General features: G+C 41.7%; 1 protein-coding gene across 2 annotated transcripts in view; it reads right to left on the bottom strand.

Annotated features, from left to right (window-relative positions):
• LOC133615286 (plexin-A1-like) overlaps window positions 1–18,769 on the bottom strand; it is an 811,576-nt gene that overhangs the window by 96,954 nt on the left and 695,853 nt on the right. For both annotated transcript variants that reach the window (XM_061973784.2, XM_061973792.2), the window contains exon 20: window positions 7,619–7,853. In XM_061973784.2, coding sequence (XP_061829768.2) covers window positions 7,619–7,853 — 235 coding nt within the window. The remainder of the gene's footprint in view (window positions 1–7,618; window positions 7,854–18,769) is intronic.

Genomic DNA, 18,769 nt, shown 5'->3' with positions numbered 1-18,769 from the left:
ACACATAACACTCATCTACTCATTGTTGAGTGAAGGGTTAAATTCTCCATCCTTGTTCTATTCTCTGACACTATTTTTCTAACCATGCTGAACACCCTCTCTGATGATGCATTCTGCTTCGTCTCCTTGTTGTGTGCGCAGTTGTGCACTGCACTCTCTAAAAGCCGTGGATGTTATTGTCACACATGCATGTACAGTAGATGGCAGTATTGTCCTGTTTAAGAGTGTCACAACATTGCTGTTTACGGCAGACAAACTGCTTTACGGTAGACGAAAACGTGACTGCTGTTGTTGTGTGTTGTTGTTACCGCGCTGGGAGGACGTTAATGAAACTGCCTAACAATAAACCCACATAAGAAACCAAGAACTCGCCCTCCATCATTCTACAGTTATAACGTGATTGGGCAGGCACGCTGTTTATATTGTGGGAAAGCGGACGTGAAAACAGGCTGTCGACACGTCACTCAGGTCCGCCTGAATTTCGGGAGATTTCCGGGAGAAAATCTGTCCCGGGAGGTTTTCGGGAGAGGCGCTGAATTTCGGGAGTCTCCCGGAAAAGGGTTGGCAAGTATGCTCTAACATAAAATCTGCTTAGTGAGAAGAATGATCTTATCAGACAAAAAATAAGCAAATATCACCCTTATTTGAGATATTTCATCTTACTTAGATTTAATTTTTTTCAGTGTGTGTTCTATTTAATACAGAGCAGTGATTCATTCACACACTAACTGTGTACACATTAACTTGTCTCGCAAGTTTGTAGTGTTGTTTTTGGATAGTTTTTTTTATTTTCTAAGGGGCACAAATATTTGAGCCCCTACGAATTCTGCCTGGCAACAAATGGTCAGGGAAACTGGAAATTGGAATGAATTTGTCCTGTAATGTCCTCAGGGACATTTGTATTAGATCTTTTAAGCAGGTGTTTTTTTGTTTACATTGTTATTGCCTTCTGGTTAGCTAATGTTTGCCCTGCAGGTAATAGTCACTTTTCCACCCCTTTATATATTAGGTATAGTTGTAAGTAAAAAAAAAAAAGGTCAAAGACAAAGCTATTCGGGTTCTTGTGAGTATATACACTTCACTGCCGATGTGGGGGGGTGCCACCTAAAATCTTGCCTAGGGCGCCAGATTGGTTAGGGCCGGGCCTGCGTTTCATGTGTCAGATAAACTGCGACAAATGGGGCCATATGAATCCCCTTCCTATGATATGATGTACTGGCAGTTACTCTCAATCAACTTCAGTCCTAAATAAAACTGCTTTAATAACATGACCTTTTTTTACTAATTTAAACCTGTGAAATATATGAAAATTTAAAAAAAAAACTAATACATGTTTGATATGTTTGTTTAGGACTATTTAGCAGAGGTGGGACCAAGTCATTGTTTTGCAAGTCACAAGTAAGTCTCAAGTCTTTGCCCTCAAGTCCGAGTCAAGTCCCGAGTCAAGACAGGCAAGCCCCGAGTCAAGTCCAAAGTCAAGACTGGAAAGTCTCAAGTCAAGTCCTAAGTCCTGCATTTTGAGTTTCGAGTCCTTTCAAGTCCTTTTAACCACAGACTAATATATTAACACAGATTGTGTATGCTTTTCAAACGCTGTATTTTTTTATTAAAACAAGTGCATTTTAAATTGCAGGAAAGAAAATTGTGCTGACATTGCACTTTATATTAGCACTATTAACCAGTCATTTTAAACATTAACTCATTCCTTTACAGAACAAACACATTGAAAAATAAAGTGCAAATGTACTTATTTGTACAAAAGTGTTAACATTGAAAAAACATGACATATACGTGAACATAACAAAAAAGTTGTACTTTTTATATGTCAGGGCCCTATGCTGCATTGCATTTGCAAAAGACCAAATTAGCCAAGAGTCTGTCAGTCATTTGTGCACGATGGGGGCGTAGTATGATGCCACCATGGCTGAAAACTCGCTCCACTGGAGCACTGGAGGCAGGCACTGCCAAGACTCTCATGGCCACTCGGAACAGTGAAGGAAGAGTCTTCATGTTCAATGCCCAGAACAAAAGGGGGGAGAGAGTTGTTTTGGGTTGGTGCACTACTTGTAAGTGTATCTTGTGTTTTTTATGTTGATTTAATTAAAAAAAGAAAAAAAAAAGAAAAAATTCTTGTGCGGCCCGATACCAATCGATCCACGGACCAGTACCGGGCCGCGGCCCGGTGGTTGGGGACCACTGAGGTAAACAACCAACAGTATGTCAGAAAGCTAGCTAAAACGGTACACATATTCATAATATAGTACACATTTTAACTGACCTTTATTTGACTATTTTTGTCTTTTTTTAGGTGGCTAAAATACGCGGTGCTGCTGACCGCCGTCTAACGTTACGTGTGATATATTGACTAACGTAACCCTGCTTAAAAAAAATCACTGAACAAAAAGTATGAATAAGGTAGTGAACTGCAACAGATTCTCGTGTTTGCAATAACGTTATAACGTTAGCAGTGAGTTTACAGCCTCACTGATTTAACTACACAGCAAATAAAAGTCACGTTACTTAGCCAATAAACGTTATCTTACATTCAAAACTTACCGTTCTTTGTGCAACTTCAAATGCCGGACAAAGTTGGAAGTTGTTGCCTCTCCATCAGTAATTTTCGAACCGCATGTGTTGCATACTGCAAACCGTTTTGTGTTGACCACCTCGTAATTTTTATACCCAAACGAAATTATTTTAGGTATCGTTTTTTGTTCACTGGCGTGTGGTTTGGACATGTCTTCTTCGTTGGTTGTCCTGCAATTTGATTGGATGAATGCTGTGTGATGAAAACAAAGTAGATCTAATTTGATTGGCTGTTGTACTGAGAGCACACCAGCTGACACACGCAACGCTGATAGACAAGTACACAATGAAAAATACGGAGCGCTCCCGAATAACTTTTTCATCTTTGGGTTTTGGGGAAAGTAGCAAGTCATGTCAAGTCATGTCAATTCAAAAGGCTCAAGTCCAAGTGAAGTCACAAGTCATTGATGTTAAAGTCTAAGTCGAGTTGCAAGTCTTTTTACATTTTGTCAAGTCGAGTCTAAAGTCATCAAATTCATGACTCGAGTCCACACCTCTGCTATTTAGAATTCTGAGCGAAACAATAAGTAATTAAGGATGTTCATGTCCTGTTTGGCGTTGAAAAATCATCAAAACTGAACGTCCCTAGAGGGTTAAATTAGGTCCTTACGTGTAACTAATTATTCACGACTGCTCATATGCTAGTTTTCATTGTCAAAAGTTGCTACGTCTGCTGCCGATAATGTCGAAGGGATGATTGAACTATCCGTCTCCTGTCTCGCCCACGCCCTCAGGACTGCCTCTTTTATCTGTTACTCCGCCCACACACACACTTTTGCATCTCTAAAGGCCAGCTGGGGAATGCAGAAGGCAAGCACGGGCTCGTTAAGACTGTGGGAATAAGAGCACAGGCTGTGTTATTCCCATTGACGGAAACGCTACACCGCGTATCAGAGTCAAGAGTTTCTGGTTGTTTTTTTTTAAACATTCACACACAAAAAAAACGTGCATCATCTGTTGTTGGATGTCCGAAAAATTCTAAATAAACTCAAATCCTAAACAATAAACAACACTAAACTATAGTTAGGAAGTTGAGATAATACAAACCCTGTTTCCATATGAGTTGGGAAATTGTGTTAGATGTAAATATAAACGGAATACAATGATTTGCAAATCATTTTCAACACATATTCAGTTGAATATGCTACAAAGACAACATATTTGATGTTTTTTTTGCAAATAATAATGAACTTAGAATTTCATGGCTGCAACACGTGACAAAGTAGTTGGGAAAGGGCATGTTCACCACTGTGTTACATGGCCTTTCCCTTTAACAACACTCAATAAACGTTTGGGAACTGAGGAGACACATTTTTGAAGCTTCTCAGGTGGAATTCTTTCCCATTCTTGCTTGATGTACAGCTTAAGTTGTTCAACAGTCCGGGGGTCTCCGTTGTGCTATTTTAGGCTTCATAATGCGCCACACAGGCCTGGACTACAGGCAGGCCAGTCTAGTACCCGCACTCTTTTACTATGAAACCACATTGATGTAACACGTGGCTTGGCATTGTCTTGCTGAAATAAGCAGGGGCGTCCATGGTAACGTTGCTTGGATGGCAACATATGTTGCTCCAAAACCTGTATGTACCGTATTTTCCGCACTATAAGGCGCACCTAAAAACCACAAATTTTCTCAAAAGCTGACAGTGCGCCTTATAACCCGGTGCGCTTTATATATGGATAAATATTAAGATTCATTTTCATAAAGTTTCGGTCTCGTAACTACGGTAAACAGCCGCCATCTTTTTTCCCGGTAGAACAGGAAGCGCTTCTTCTTCTACGCAAGCAACCGCCAAGGTAAGCACCCGCCCCCATAGAACAGGAAGCGCTTCTTCTTCTACTGTAAGCAACCACCCGCCCGCGTAGAAGAAGAAAAAGCGCGCGGATATTACCGTACGTTCATTTCCTTTGTGTGTTTACATCTGTAAAGACCACAAAATGGCTCCTACTAAACGACAGGGATCCGGTTCATGAAAAGACGCAATCTCTCCATCCGCACACGGATTACTATTTCACAGCAACTGATATTCCTGTGAACCGCACTGTGGATACAACGGGAGCACGTACGGTGAATATTCGCACCACAGGGAATGAGAAGTCATCCTTCACTGTGGTTCTAGCTTGCCATGCTAATGGCCAGAAACTTCCACCCATGGTGATATTCAAAAGGAAGACCTTGCCAAAAGAGACCTTTCCAGCCGGCGTCATCATAAAAGCTAACTCGAAGGGATGGATGAAGAAAAGATGAGCGAGTGGTTAAGGTAAGTTTAAGTTTACGCGAAGAGGCCGGGTGGCTTTTTTCACGCAGCTTCGTCCATGTTGATATACGATTCCAAGCGCCCACATCACGCTGGTTTTAATATATTATTAAAGTTTGACTGACCTATTTGACTGTTTTTTTGACATTCCTTTAGCGCAGTTAGATGCGGCTTACAACACGGGGCGGCTTATAGGTGGACAAAGTTTTGAAATATGCCGTTCATTGAAGGCGCGGCTTATAACCCAGGGCGCCTTATGGTGCGGAAAATACGGTACCTTTCAGCATTAATGGTGCCTTCACAGATGTGTAAGTTACCCATGTCTTGGGCACTAATACACCCCCATACCATCACACATGCTGCCTTTTACACTTTGCGCCTATAAGAAACCGAATGGTTCTTTTCCTCTTTGGTCCGGAGGACACGACGTCCACAGTTTCCAAAATAAATTTGCAATGTGGACTCGTCAGACCACAGAACACTTTTCCACTTTGTATCAGTCCATCTTAGATGAGCTCAGGCCCAGCGAAGCCGACGGCGTTTCTGGGTGTTGTTGATAAACGGTTTTCGCCTTGCATAGGAGAGTTTTAACTTGCACTTACAGATGCAGCGACCGACTGTAGTTACTGACAGTGGGTTTCTGAAGTGTTCCTGAGCCCATGTGGTGATATCCTTTACACACTGATGTCGCTTGTTGATGCAGTACAGCCTGAGAGATCGAAGGTCACGGGCTTAGCTGCTTACGTGCAGTGATTTCTCCAGATTATCTGAACCCTTTGATGATATTACGGAGCGTAGATGGTGACATCCTTAAATTCCTTGCAATAGCTGGTTGAGAAAGGTATTTCTTAAACGGTTCAAATATTTGCTCACGCATTTGTTGACAAAGTGGTGACCCTCGCCCCATCCTTGTTTGTGAATGACTGAGCATTTCATGGAATCTACTTTTATACCCAATCATGGCACCCACCTGTTCCCAATTAGCCTGCTCACCTGTGGGATGTTCCAAATAAGTGTTTGATGAGCATTCCTCAACTTTATCAGTATTTATTGCCACCTTTCCCAACTTCTTTGTCACGTGTTGCTGCCATCAAATTCTAAAGTTAATGATTATTTGCAAAACAAAAAAAAAGTGTATCAGTTTGAACATCAAATATGTTGTCTTTGTAGCATATTCAACTGAAAATGGGTTGAAAATGATTTGCATCTAACAGAATTTCCCAACTCATATGGAAACGGGGTTTGTAATTCCAAAACAAACATATGCAATGATAGAAAATATATATTTGTTTAAGGCATATGCTGATATAACAATAACTTGTCTTAAACCCATGAATAATTGCCATTCATTGGTTTTCGTCCTGGTCGTGGAACTGTGGACCAGCTCTATACTCTCTGCAGAGTCCTTGAGGGTGCATGGGAGTTTGCCCAACCAGTCTACATGTGTTTTGTGGACTTGGAGAAGGCATTGGACCGTGTCCCTCGGGAAGTCCTGTGGGGAGTGCTCAGAGAGTATGGGGTATCGGACTGTCTGATTGTGGCGGTCCGCTCCCTGTATGCTCAGTACCAGAACTTGGTCCGCATTGCCGGCAGTAAGTCGGACACGTTTCCAGTGAGGGTTGGACTCCGCCAAGGCTGCCCTTTGTCACCCATTCTGTTCTGAATTTTTATGGACAGAATTTCTAGGCGCAGTCAAGGCGTTGAGGGGATCTGGTTTGGTGGCTGCAGGATTAGGTCTCTGCTTTTTGCAGATGATGTGGTCCTGATGGCTTCATCTGGCCAGGATCTTCAGCTCTCACTGGATCGGTTCGCAGCCGAGTGTGAAGCGACTGGGATGAGAATCAGCACCTCCAAGTCCGAGTCCATGGTTCTCGCCCGGAAAAGGGTGGAGTGCCATCTCCGGGTTGGGGAGGAGATCTTGCCCCAAGTGGAGGAGTTCAAGTACCTCGGAGTCTTGTTCACGAGTGAGGGAAGAGTGGATCGTGAGATCGACAGGCGGATCGGTGCAGCGTCTTCAGTAATGCGGACGCTGTATCGATCTGTTGTGGTGAAGAAGGAGCTGAGCCGGAAGGCAAAGCTCTCGATTTACCGGTCGATCTACGTTCCCATCCTCACCTATGGTCATGAGCTTTGGGTTATGACCGAAAGGACAAGATCACGGGTACAAGCGGCCGAAATGAGTTTCCTCCGCCGGGTGGCGGGGCTCTCCCTTAGAGATAGGGTGAGAAGCTCTGTCATCCGGGGGGAGCTCAAAGTAAAGCCGCTGCTCCTCCGCATCGAGAGGAGCCAGATGAGGTGGTTCGGTCATCTGGTCAGGATGCCACCTGAGCGCCTCCCTAAGGAGGTGTTTAGGGCATGTCCGACCGGTAGGAGGCCACGGGGAAGACCCAGGACACGTTGGGAAGACTATGTCTCCCGGCTGGCCTGGGAACGCCTCGGGATCCCCCGGGAGGAGCTGGACGAAGTGGCTGGGGAGAGGGAAGTCTGGGCTTCCCTGCTTAGGCTGCTGCCCCCGCGACCCGACCTCGGATAAGCGGAAGAAGATGGATGGATGGAATTCCGGCTCCCATTGTTTTATATAATTTGTGAAACTGGTCAAAATGGCTCTTTGACTGGTAAAGGTTGCCGACCCCTGGTCTAGCTGGTTTCTTGGAATGAATAAAGATTGTGGTTCTAAACCAGCTCCATGGAGATAACCTCTGTTTTGTATCGGCAATACACTAATCAAATTGACAGTTGTATTTGTCCCATAATAAATCTGAAGTGTGGTATACCTTCTTTACATTCCAGGGCCACTCTGGACTCCAGGTTGTCCATCTGTAGCTGAAGACGCTTCAGGGTGCGATCCGCATCTCTGGATTTCCTCTTATAAGCTATCAGAACGGCGATGATGACCAACAGGAGCATCCCGCCGCCCCCTCCGATCCCGATGATGGCAGGCAGAGTCAGCAGGCTATCCGAGTAAATGTGGAGAGTACCGGGGGAGTACTCAAACCCGCCGGCTCGGATCTGAAAACACACAAACAACATTTTTTTTTAATGATCGGAATGTACACAGAAGTTCTTGCAACTCGTTTTTTTATTCATGGCGTGATGGGCTCGTGCACCAGAGGGCTGCCTTTTCGCAGATCAACATTTGGGGGGCTTCTCAAAGAATCTTTAGAGAGAAGGAAATTGCTAAATATTTACTTTTCCCTGAACCATGTCCCCCGTTTTTCTTGAGATCGGACCCCAGAGAGCTAAACACAAATACTGGATGATGATATAACTCTATGTATGACCGGTCTATGGAGATCCAACTGGTGGTCTGATGAAAGAGAAGTTGGTTGACCCAATTTCTACCTGAAGAATCATGAAATGTTGATCTCCTCAGTAGTAAAACTGAAGGGCTCTTGGTCGACAGGCCTATGCTGGGGGAGTCTTACATAACCTTGACTACTGTCAACACTTCCTGTCAGAAGGATTTTGAAGGTTTTTTCTTTTTGCCCGCAGGGTAAAACGCTGAGGGCGATCTCTCAATTTCATCAGTGCCATCATTGATTTTAACCCTGTTCTCCTCTGTCTTCAGGACCAAAAGACTTCACTATCAACAGTTCCTAGGGAATTGATCGAGACCAGATCTGACAAATCTAAGTCTGTGAGCATTAACTGATGAAGCCTACTTGGATGAGAGGTAAAACGCCTTCTGAGGTAACCGGAACTGTCCAGTTGAGATCAAATGAAGGCACTGAGAATAAAATGACCTGAGAACATTCATAGGCACAGTGAAGAGTTGAAAATAAGTACAACCACTGAAGCTACGTCCAGAAGTTGGGATCATTTGTCTTTGGACCCGACCAAAGGCTGTGCGATATATAACATATCTCTAAAGTAAAGACTTGATTATGCAGACTTATGACATCACTCAAATATTACAAACCAAAAGGTTGAATGTTATGTTTATATTTTGCTACATTTACCATTTCACAAAAAGCTTCTCAAATATACATAGACTTCAAGCACTTTAATATTTCGAGATATACCTTTTACTTATCACTTCTACATGCTTATTGATGTAACATTGTTCCATATGTGGTTTGTGGAGCCTTCACTTTTGAGCTCAAATAAGTTCAGGTTCACTTTCGAGTTCACTTGCTAGCAGGGTTGGGATTACCACGCTCGCACTTGGCCAAACGAGAGGTACTAGCGGAGGTCATCTGAACCGTATAAACATGACGGGTGTGTAAAGGTTCTCACAGACTACTTTGCGCAGAATGTATGTTGTTTTCATACTTGCCAACCTTGAGACCTCCGATTTCGGGAGGTGGGGGTGGGGGGCGTGGGGGTGTGGTCGGGTGGGGGGAGGGGGGTTGCGTGGTTGGGGACGTGGTTAAGATATATATATAAGAAATACTTGACTTTCAATGAATTCTAGCTATATATATATATAAATAAAAGAAATACTTGAATTTCAGTGTTCATTTATTTACACATATACACACACATAACACTCATCTACTCATTGTTGAGTTAAGGGTTGAATTGTCCATCCTTGTTCTATTCTCTGCCACTATTTCAGAACACACACATTATACAAATATACATTATAAAATCAATAAGAAAACGGGAGCTCTAATTTGGGAGTCTGAATTAGGATCAGAAGTTCCTATATAAACATTGCGCAATCGCGTCGCCTTTTTGTATTGATTACTGCAGCTGTGCACTGGATTCATTCACAAATACAAACTACAACTCACAAACACTTTAGAGTTAGGCTCCACCATCAGAATGTGTACTTAAACTTATAAAGATCACATGGATATTATTCAGTGAGTTGATTCACCAAAACTAACCTGTTATACAGGAGGAAAAAGCACACAGGACGTTTCAATTGTTCACAGACTGGTCGCGCTCATCAGAATGACAAGACACTTCCGGTCTGCAGGTGATAGCATTCAATTGGGAAGAAACGCCTTACTGCCCTCTACTGACCAATGTGAATATTGATAAATGTGTAATGACAGCTCCAAAAACGAATTCAAACCACAAAATAAAATAAATAAATCAACACAAAAATGTTGTTTACATTTTTCTGTCATGGCACCGCACACAGACAAGGAAATGTGGCTGCTCTACCTGCTCCTTTTACATAGCAGTGAACTAAAGAGGCAGTCGTTAAATTCCACAAAAGACGAGGAACATGCTGCTGTTCGAGTCCTGACTAGATCCAGGAAACATGACCGAATTAGTCCAGTGCTTAGGTAACACAGGCCTACTGTTCTGCTTGTGTACATGTCCTTTTACGGTCTTGCACCAAAGTACATCTCTGACATGTTAGAACCATATGAACCGTCTCGGGTTCTGAGAACTTTAGATAGGGGTAGGGATGATGTTTGATAAGAAATTATCGAGTTTGAGCCTACTATCGAGTCCTCTTATCGAACCGATTCCTTATCGATTCTCTTATCGAGTCCAGATAGGTTAATATTTGGTATAACAAATCACTTCACATTCTCTACTGCTCGCTACTATAGTATTACCTTAGTTATTGTACAGAAATGTGGGGAAATAACTACAAATGTGCGCTACATTCGTTAGCCGTGTTACAAAAACAAATAATTAGACTGATACATAATATTGGATATAGAGAACATACAAACACTTTATTTATTGAGTCAAAAATATTAAAGTTCGATGATTTGGTAAAAGTCGAACCTCGGATTCAGGAGGAACAGTGTGGTTTTCGTCCTGGTCGTGGAACTGTGGACCAGCTCTATACTCTCGGCAGGGTCCTTGAGGGTGCATGGGAGTTTGCCCAACCAGTCTACATGTGCTTTGTGGACTTGGAGAAGGCATTTGACCGTGTCCCTCGGGAGGTCCTGTGGGGAGTGCTCAGAGAGTATGGGGTATCGGACTGTCTGATTGTGGCGGTCCGCTCCCTGTATGATCAGTGTCAGAGCTTGGACCGCATTGCCGGCAGTAAGTTGGACACGTTTCCAGTGAGGGTTGGACTCCGCCAAGGCTGCCCTTTGTCACCGATTCTGTTCATAACTTTTATGGACATAATTTCTAGGCGCAGTCAAGGCGTTGAGGGGATCCGGTTTGGTGGCTGCAGGATTAGGTCTCTGCTTTTTGCAGATGATGTGGTCCTGATGGCTTCATCTGGCCAGGATCTTCAGCTCTCACTGGATCGGTTCGCAGCCGAGTGTGAAGCGACTGGGATGAGAATCAGCACCTCCAAGTCCGAGTCCATGGTTCTCGCCCGGAAAAGGGTGGAGTGCCATCTCCGGGTTGGGGAGGAGACCCTGCCCCAAGTGGAGGAGTTCAAGTACCTAGGAGTCTTGTTCACGAGTGAGGGAAAAGTGGATCGTGAGATCGACAGGCGGATCGGTGCGGCATCTTCAGTAATGCGGACGCTGTATCGATCCGTTGTGGTAAAGAAGGAGCTGAGCCGGAAGGCAAAGCTCTCAATTTACCGGTCGATCTACGTTCCCATCCTCACCTATGGTCATGAGCTTTGGGTTATGACCGAAAGGACAAGATCACGGGTACAAGCGGCCGAAATGAGTTTCCTCCGCCGGGTGGCGGGGCTCTCCCTTAGAGATAGGGTGAGAAGCTCTGCCATCCGGGGGGAGCTCAAAGTAAAGCCACTGCTCCTCCACATCGAGAGGAGCCAGATGAGGTGGTTCGGGCATCTGGTCAGGATGCCACCCGATAGGAGGCCACGGGGAAGACCCAGGACACGTTGGGAAGACTATGTCTCCCGGCTGGCCTGGGAACGCCTCGGTATTCCCCGGGAGGAGCTGGACGAAGTGGCTGGGGAGAGGAAAGTCTGGGCTTCCCTGCTTAGGCTGCTGCCCCCGCGACCCGACCTTGGATAAGCGGAAGAAGATGGATGGATGGATGGATGGATTTGGTAAAATTGCAAACAGCTAAAATGATGTGGAATTAAATGATGGAATAAATTAAGTAAAGAAGTTAAACATTGTACTGATATGATCCAGTTTAAGAGGTTGTTCAAATGAATAGTGCTTACAAAGTACAAAGAAGAAGAATTATGAGAAATACTTTCAACCTTATTGAAAATAGGATATTCTTCATCTCGTTATATTAATAATGACTGAATTAATTAATTACATATTACAAAACTGCTGTATATACTAATTCACAGATAAATTCACAGATCAGTAAATGATGTATATATTTGTAAACGCTATGAAGTGGGAAAGGGGTAGGATTAAATAAGCTTTACTTCTTCCTACTCCTGTAAAGTGAAATGATATGAAACTGTGATGTATTATACTGTAAGTGTGTTCATGTTCCAAATAAACTAAAGAAATACAGAAAGCACTAGTTTATTAGACAGCCCTGCAAACTCTGTCGCGGTGTAGGCTACAAGATAACGTTAACGTTATCAGACACATACAAAAAGGCTCACGTTAACGTTACCGTTAGCCACTGACTATGCTTAGGTAAAGTTAGTCTAGCTAACATTACTGCAGTCCTGGTTGACATAAGAGGTATGGTTGTTGTGCTCCCCCCCTTACACGAGAGCGAAACCTGGCAATAATTGCATATTGCCGCTTCCTCGTTTTTTTGGGTGAAATGAAGCCATGCCTTGGAGTGCTTTTTCCGGTCCATTTTTTTCCTGCTTTCCCCATCTGCGCCTAATGACTGAGCTACGTGACGTCATTTCTTGTGATGTTCCACAGGGCATTTCTTGTCGGGACGGGATTCGTTCCCACGGATACGAATAAAGAACCAACTCTTTTTCTTTACTATAGTGGTCTCGATATCGGGTACCGGTTCTCAAAAAGGGATTCGAGTCCAAGGACTCGGTTCTTTTCTTATCGAACAACCGGGAAAACCGGTTTCGAGCATCATCCCTAGGCAGGGGCCTACTGCTGGTCCCCAGAGTCAGGCTGTTTGATTTTTATGCTCCAACGTAAATGTGCAACAGTCTTCTAATAGATGGAATCCGGCAATGTTCACATCAGGGTTAAAAATACATTTATTTAACTGTGCATATGACAACTGGAAATATTTTATCCACACTCTTAGATTCTAGTTCAGTGGTTCTTAACCTGGGTTCGATGGAACCCTAGAGGTTCGGTGAGTCGGGCTCAGGGGTTCGGTAAAGGTCAAGACGCATCCGACTCATCGTGAAAATAAAAACTTCTCCCGATCGGTGTATTACAGATACGGCAACAGCAGAAGTCAGACTGATTTGCAGGTGTGTAATTTGTTGTGAGTTTATGCACTGTGTTGGTTTTTGTTGTTTGAACAAGGTGATGTTCATGCACGCTTCATTTTGTGCACCAGTAATAAAACATGGTAACACTTTAGTATGGAGAACATATTCACCATTAATTAGTTGCTTATAAACATGCAAATTAGTAACATATTGGCTCTTAACTAGTCATTATTAAGTACTTATTAATGCCTTATTCGGCATGGCCTTATTATAACCCTAACCTTCTAACCCTAACATACTTGCCAACCCTCCCGGATTTTCCGGGAGACTCCCGAAATTCAGCGGCTCTCCCGAAAACCTCCCGGGACAAATTTTCTCCCGAAAATCTCCCGAAATTCAGGCGGAGCTGGAGGCCACGCCCCCTCCAGCTCCATGCGGACCTGAGTGACGTGTTGACAGCCTGTTCACAACATTGCCGTAAACAGCAATGTTGTGACACTTTTAAACAGGACAATACTGCCACCTACTGTACATGCATATGTGACCCACCCATAATGTGTCACATTTTTGTGTTAATTTATTTATTTTATTTTGTGGTTTGAATTCGTTTTTGGAGCTGTCATTCCACATTTATCAGTATTCACATTGGTCAGTAGGGGGCAGTAGGGCGTTTCTTCTCAATTGAATGCTATCACCTGCAGACCGGAAGTGTCTTGTCATTCTGATGAGCGCGACCAGTCTGTGAACAATTGAAACGTCCTGTGTGCTTTTTCCTCCTGTACAACAGGTTAGTTTTGGTGAATCAACTCACTGAATAATATCCATGTGATCTTTATAAGTTTAAGTACACATTCTGATGGTGGAGCCTAACTCTAAAGTGTTTGTGAGTTGTAGTTTGTATTTGTGAATGAATCCAGTGCACAGCTGCAGTAATCAATACAAAAAGGCGACGTGAGTGCGCAATGTTTATATAGGAACTTCCGATCCTAATTCAGACTCCCAAATTAGAGCTCCCGTTTTCTTATTGATTGTATAATGTATATTTGTATAATGTGTGTGTTCTGAAATAGTGACAGAGAATAGAACAAGGATGGCCAATTCAACCCTTAACTCAACAATGAGTAGATGAGTGTTATGTGTGTGTATATGTGTAAATAAATGAACACTGAAATTCAAGTATTTCTTTATATATATATATATATATATATATATATATATATATATATATATATATATATATATATATATATGTATATATTTAGCTAGAATTCACTGAAAGTCAAGTATTTCTTATATATATATATCTCTCTCTTAACCACGCCCCCAACCACGCCCCCGGCCCCACCCCCGACCACGCCCCCCACCCCCCACCTCCCGAAATCGGAGGTCTCAAGGTTGGCAAGTATGAACCCTAACCAAATAACTCTAAATCAAGTCGTTGTTACTTAGAATATGTTCCACATACTAAAGTGTTACCAAAAACATATAAATATTTTTCACTAAAGAAGGGTTCGGTGAATGCGCATATGCAACTGGTGGGGTTCGGTACTTCCAACAAGGTTAAGAACCACTGATCTAGTTGAATTAATTCATGCATATTTTTATGTTGATTTTATTTATAGTCATGATGTCATCCGCCACCCTGTAATTTTATGTAAAGCACTTTGAACGGCCTTGCGTAAAAAATTGTGCTCTCTAAATAAACCTGCCTTGCCTATTCTTGGCGAGTTTTACTGGCTAGTGGAAAATATTTAATTCATACATTGGCCAGATTTTTTTTATTTTAAGATACGCTTTGGTGGAAAAATGCAGATCGGTGTCTCTTATTTATTTATTTATTTTTATTTTATTTTTTTATTTTTATTTTTTTCTAATAACACACACACACACACACACACACATGTAAAGCGACTTTGGGTATTTAGAAAAGCGCTATATAAATCCCAGGTATTATTATTATGTAATGAGGTTGGAAAATATACACCGAGCAGAGTTCGCGCCATCAAAAGATTTGAGCTTCGCGCGCACAGGCGGACTGCGTACGGCGTACGTTCCGTCCCAGGATGTTTGGGCCTTTAGTGTAGACGACGCACTTCATGCGGCACACGCTAACGGCACATAAAAAGTCATCAAACAAAGCAATTAGCTACATTTAAACTCCCTCCCTAAGCAGCCGTGGTAATTAAGCAAAGTCATGCATTTGCATAAGCACAGTGTCGCTCTGTAAATAAAACGCACACGCACAGGACGGGAATCCATCAAATCAAGCGATCCACGAGGGGGGTCGATAAGATACCCAACTCAAACATGGATTGATGATGCACTTTGAAGTTCCTTCTTAGTGAACGTTCATGTCTAATTAGAGGAAATAAATATCTATGTAACGTTTGCAAGCAAATTAAATTAGCCCGAGTAGACAATGAGAACAGCTTGTACATAGAGTAGGATTGGGGTTCATATGGCCCCATTTGTCACGGTTTACCTGACACATGAAACGTGACAAATTTGGGACGTGCATTTTCCACTTTAGCCACCAAATGGCAGTAGAGTGTTAAACCCTCATGTTGTCCTCGGGTCATGTGTGTTAAAAACAAAAACAAAATCCCCTAAACGATATTGTTTTAACTTGAAATTGTATGACTTTTCCTAGATTGGCACCAACAGTAGAAAAGTGAAATGTTGCTTTTATTCACATTTCCATGTAAGCTAATTTTATGACTTTTCCTGGATTGGCACCAACAGCAGAAAAGTGAAATGTTGCTTTTATTCACATTTCCATGTAAGCTAATTTTATGACTTTTCCTAGATTGGCACCAACAGTAGAAAAGTGAAATGTTGCTTTTATTCACATTTCCATGTAAGCTAATTTTATGACTTTTCCTAGATTGGCACCAACAGTAGAAAAGTGAAATGTTGCTTTTATTCACATTTCCATGTAAGCTAATTTTATGACTTTTTCTAGATTGGCACCAACAGTAGAAAAGTGAAATGTTGCTTTTATTCACATTTCCATGTAAGCTAATTTTATGACTTTTCCTAGATTGGCACCAACAGTAGAAAAGTGAAATGTTGCTTTTATTCACATTTCCATGTAAGCTAATTTTATGACTTTTCCTAGATTGGCACCAACAGTAGAAAAGTGAAATGTTGCTTTTATTCACATTTCCATGTAAGCTGTACACTAAATTTTACAAAGGTGGTCTTCGGGTCAAAATGACCCGTGAGTCACAAAGTGTTGAAATCAAAGTCACAGAGTTATTTATACATCACAGAATGTAACAATGTTTTAGTTGTTATTAGTGATGGGTTGATGAGGCGTCATGAAGCGTTTCGACACATTGCAAAACTGTATTGATGCTGTGTAGATCAGGGGTGCTCACACTTTTTCTGCAGGCGAGCTACTTTTCAATTGATCAAGTCGCGGGGATCTACCTCATTCATATATATCATTTATATTTACTTATTTATGAAATATATGTTTTTGTTAACAAGTTAAAGGTGTTTAATGATAATGCAAGCATGTTTAACACATATAGTTAATATTGTTAAAAAAATTAAAGGTGTTTAATGATAATACAAGTATGTTTAATACATATAGTTAATATTGTTAACAACTTAAAGGTGTTTAAAGATAATACAAGCATGTTTAACACATATAGTTAATATTGTTAATAAGTTAAAGGTGTTTAAAGATAATACAAGCATGTTTAACACATAGTTAATATTGTTAACAAGTAAAAGGTGTTTAAAGATAATACAAGCATGTTTAACACTTATAGTTAATATTGTTAACAACTTAAAGGTGTTTAAAGATAATACAAGCATGTTTAACACATATAGTTAATATTGTTAACAACTTAAAGGTGTTTAAAGATAATACAAGCATGTTTAACACATATAGTTAATATTGTTAATAAGTAAAAGGTGTTTAAAGATAATACAAGCATGTTTAACACATATAGTTAATATTGTTAACAAGTTAAAGGTGTTTAAAGATGATACAAGCATGTTTAACACATATAGTTAATATTGTTAATAAGTTAAAGGTGTTTAAAGATAATACAGGCATGTTTAACACATAGTTAATATTGTTAACAAGTTAAAGGTGTTTAAAGATAATACAAGCATGTTTAACACATATAGATTCCTTTCTTTCATGAAGACAAGAATATAAGTTGGTGTATTACCTGATTCTGATGACTTGCATTGATTGGAATCAGACAGTGGTGCTGATGTCCGCAATTTCGAATGGAGGAGAAAAAAAGTCCTCCATTCCGTCCAATACCACATGAAAGTGGTTGGTTTTTGGCATCTTATTTGTCCAGCTTCCGTACTCCTTTGTATACACTTTGCAAGAAATACATTGTCGGCAAACGCCGTAGCTTGCTAGCTTGTGCACGCCAGCTTTCTAAGACTCTTATTTTGGTAGCGCAACTGTGCAACTGTGCAGTCGTCTTTGGAGTTTTGACGACAGGTACGGCGCCAGAGTCTGTTGAAATAAAGTGTGTCTCGCCTTCCAGTCGGTAATTTTAATGAGCTGGCAGCAGCCAGCGTCATCTCAGAAGACCCTCGGGTGCCGTGAATGTCAATCAAGTGACGAAAGTGACGTCATAGTGAAGATTTACGATCGCTCATTTTTAGGACTATTTTTTTAATGCCTGGCTGGTGATCGACTGACACACCCTCCGAGATCGACCGGTAGCTCGCGATCGACGTAATGAGCACCCCTGGTGTAGATACTGTGTCACTAAATACTGACATCTGCTGGACATTAAAAATCCCTACAGGCAACCTATGAACCGACTCAACTGACACTGATTTTATGACCTAGTATATACAATAATATAAACCAAGTCATTGTATTTCATGTAGGATTATTTCATAACTTAATTTAAATAAGAATATATTTTTTATCTTTTTTAGATACAGTCAATAAATAATGTGAACATGTATCATAACATGGAAATCTAAGAGAACGTGTTGTAAATGAGGATGCTTGTGGAATGGGAATTTTTTTTATTTATTTTTTTACACATTTTTATTGAAAAAAAAACAGTTTTTCCAACGTATTCAATTTTAGACGCTTTCTCTTCTTAGTTATTATTTCTCCGGCTGTAGAAAAGACCCGCTCACAGGGCACAGAGGAGGCGTCAGTGCGACACAGTTGGCGTATCGGTCACGTGACCAAAACAGCTCATGATCGGTCACGTGACTTTCTAAAAGCGGTACGCGCACCGACACAGGGTTTTGCTCTATGAGCTCGACGCATGCGCCGATGCATCGGTGTTGCCGGACCCATCACTAGTTGTTATAGTCCATCAGTAGCAGGGCTCTTTTTCTGTGGATTTCCAGAGATTATAAAGGTGCTGCAGATCACAGGGCCCCGAATTCTGTCTATGTTGAAGCAATGAGTGTGCGTTATACCGCTGAAGAGGCTCTAGAGCTGATTTTTTTCAGATGTCCAGCAAGACAACTCTGATTCAGAAGAGGAAGTGGAGGATGTATCAGAAGAAGAAGGTGGGGAGGAATACAACCCAGGGCATGATGAATCATCTTCAGAAGAAGAAGAAAACCCTGAAGCTGAAAGAGAGACTTTCCTTTCAAAAAATGTCAAAATAACATGCTCCTCAGCAGCATATGACCATCAAGGCAGGCATGCCAGAAGAAAACATCATAAAGATGACCCCAGGACCCACAAGGTATGCCGTTTCTCATACCCATGACATTGTCTCTACATTCTACCTGTTTATCA

This window comes from Nerophis lumbriciformis, linkage group LG01 (assembly GCF_033978685.3).
Source record: "Nerophis lumbriciformis linkage group LG01, RoL_Nlum_v2.1, whole genome shotgun sequence".
NCBI classification, from domain to species: domain Eukaryota; kingdom Metazoa; phylum Chordata; class Actinopteri; order Syngnathiformes; family Syngnathidae; genus Nerophis; species Nerophis lumbriciformis.
Note: the sequence above shows the minus strand (reverse complement) of the source record. Positions and strands in the feature narration are given on the sequence as shown.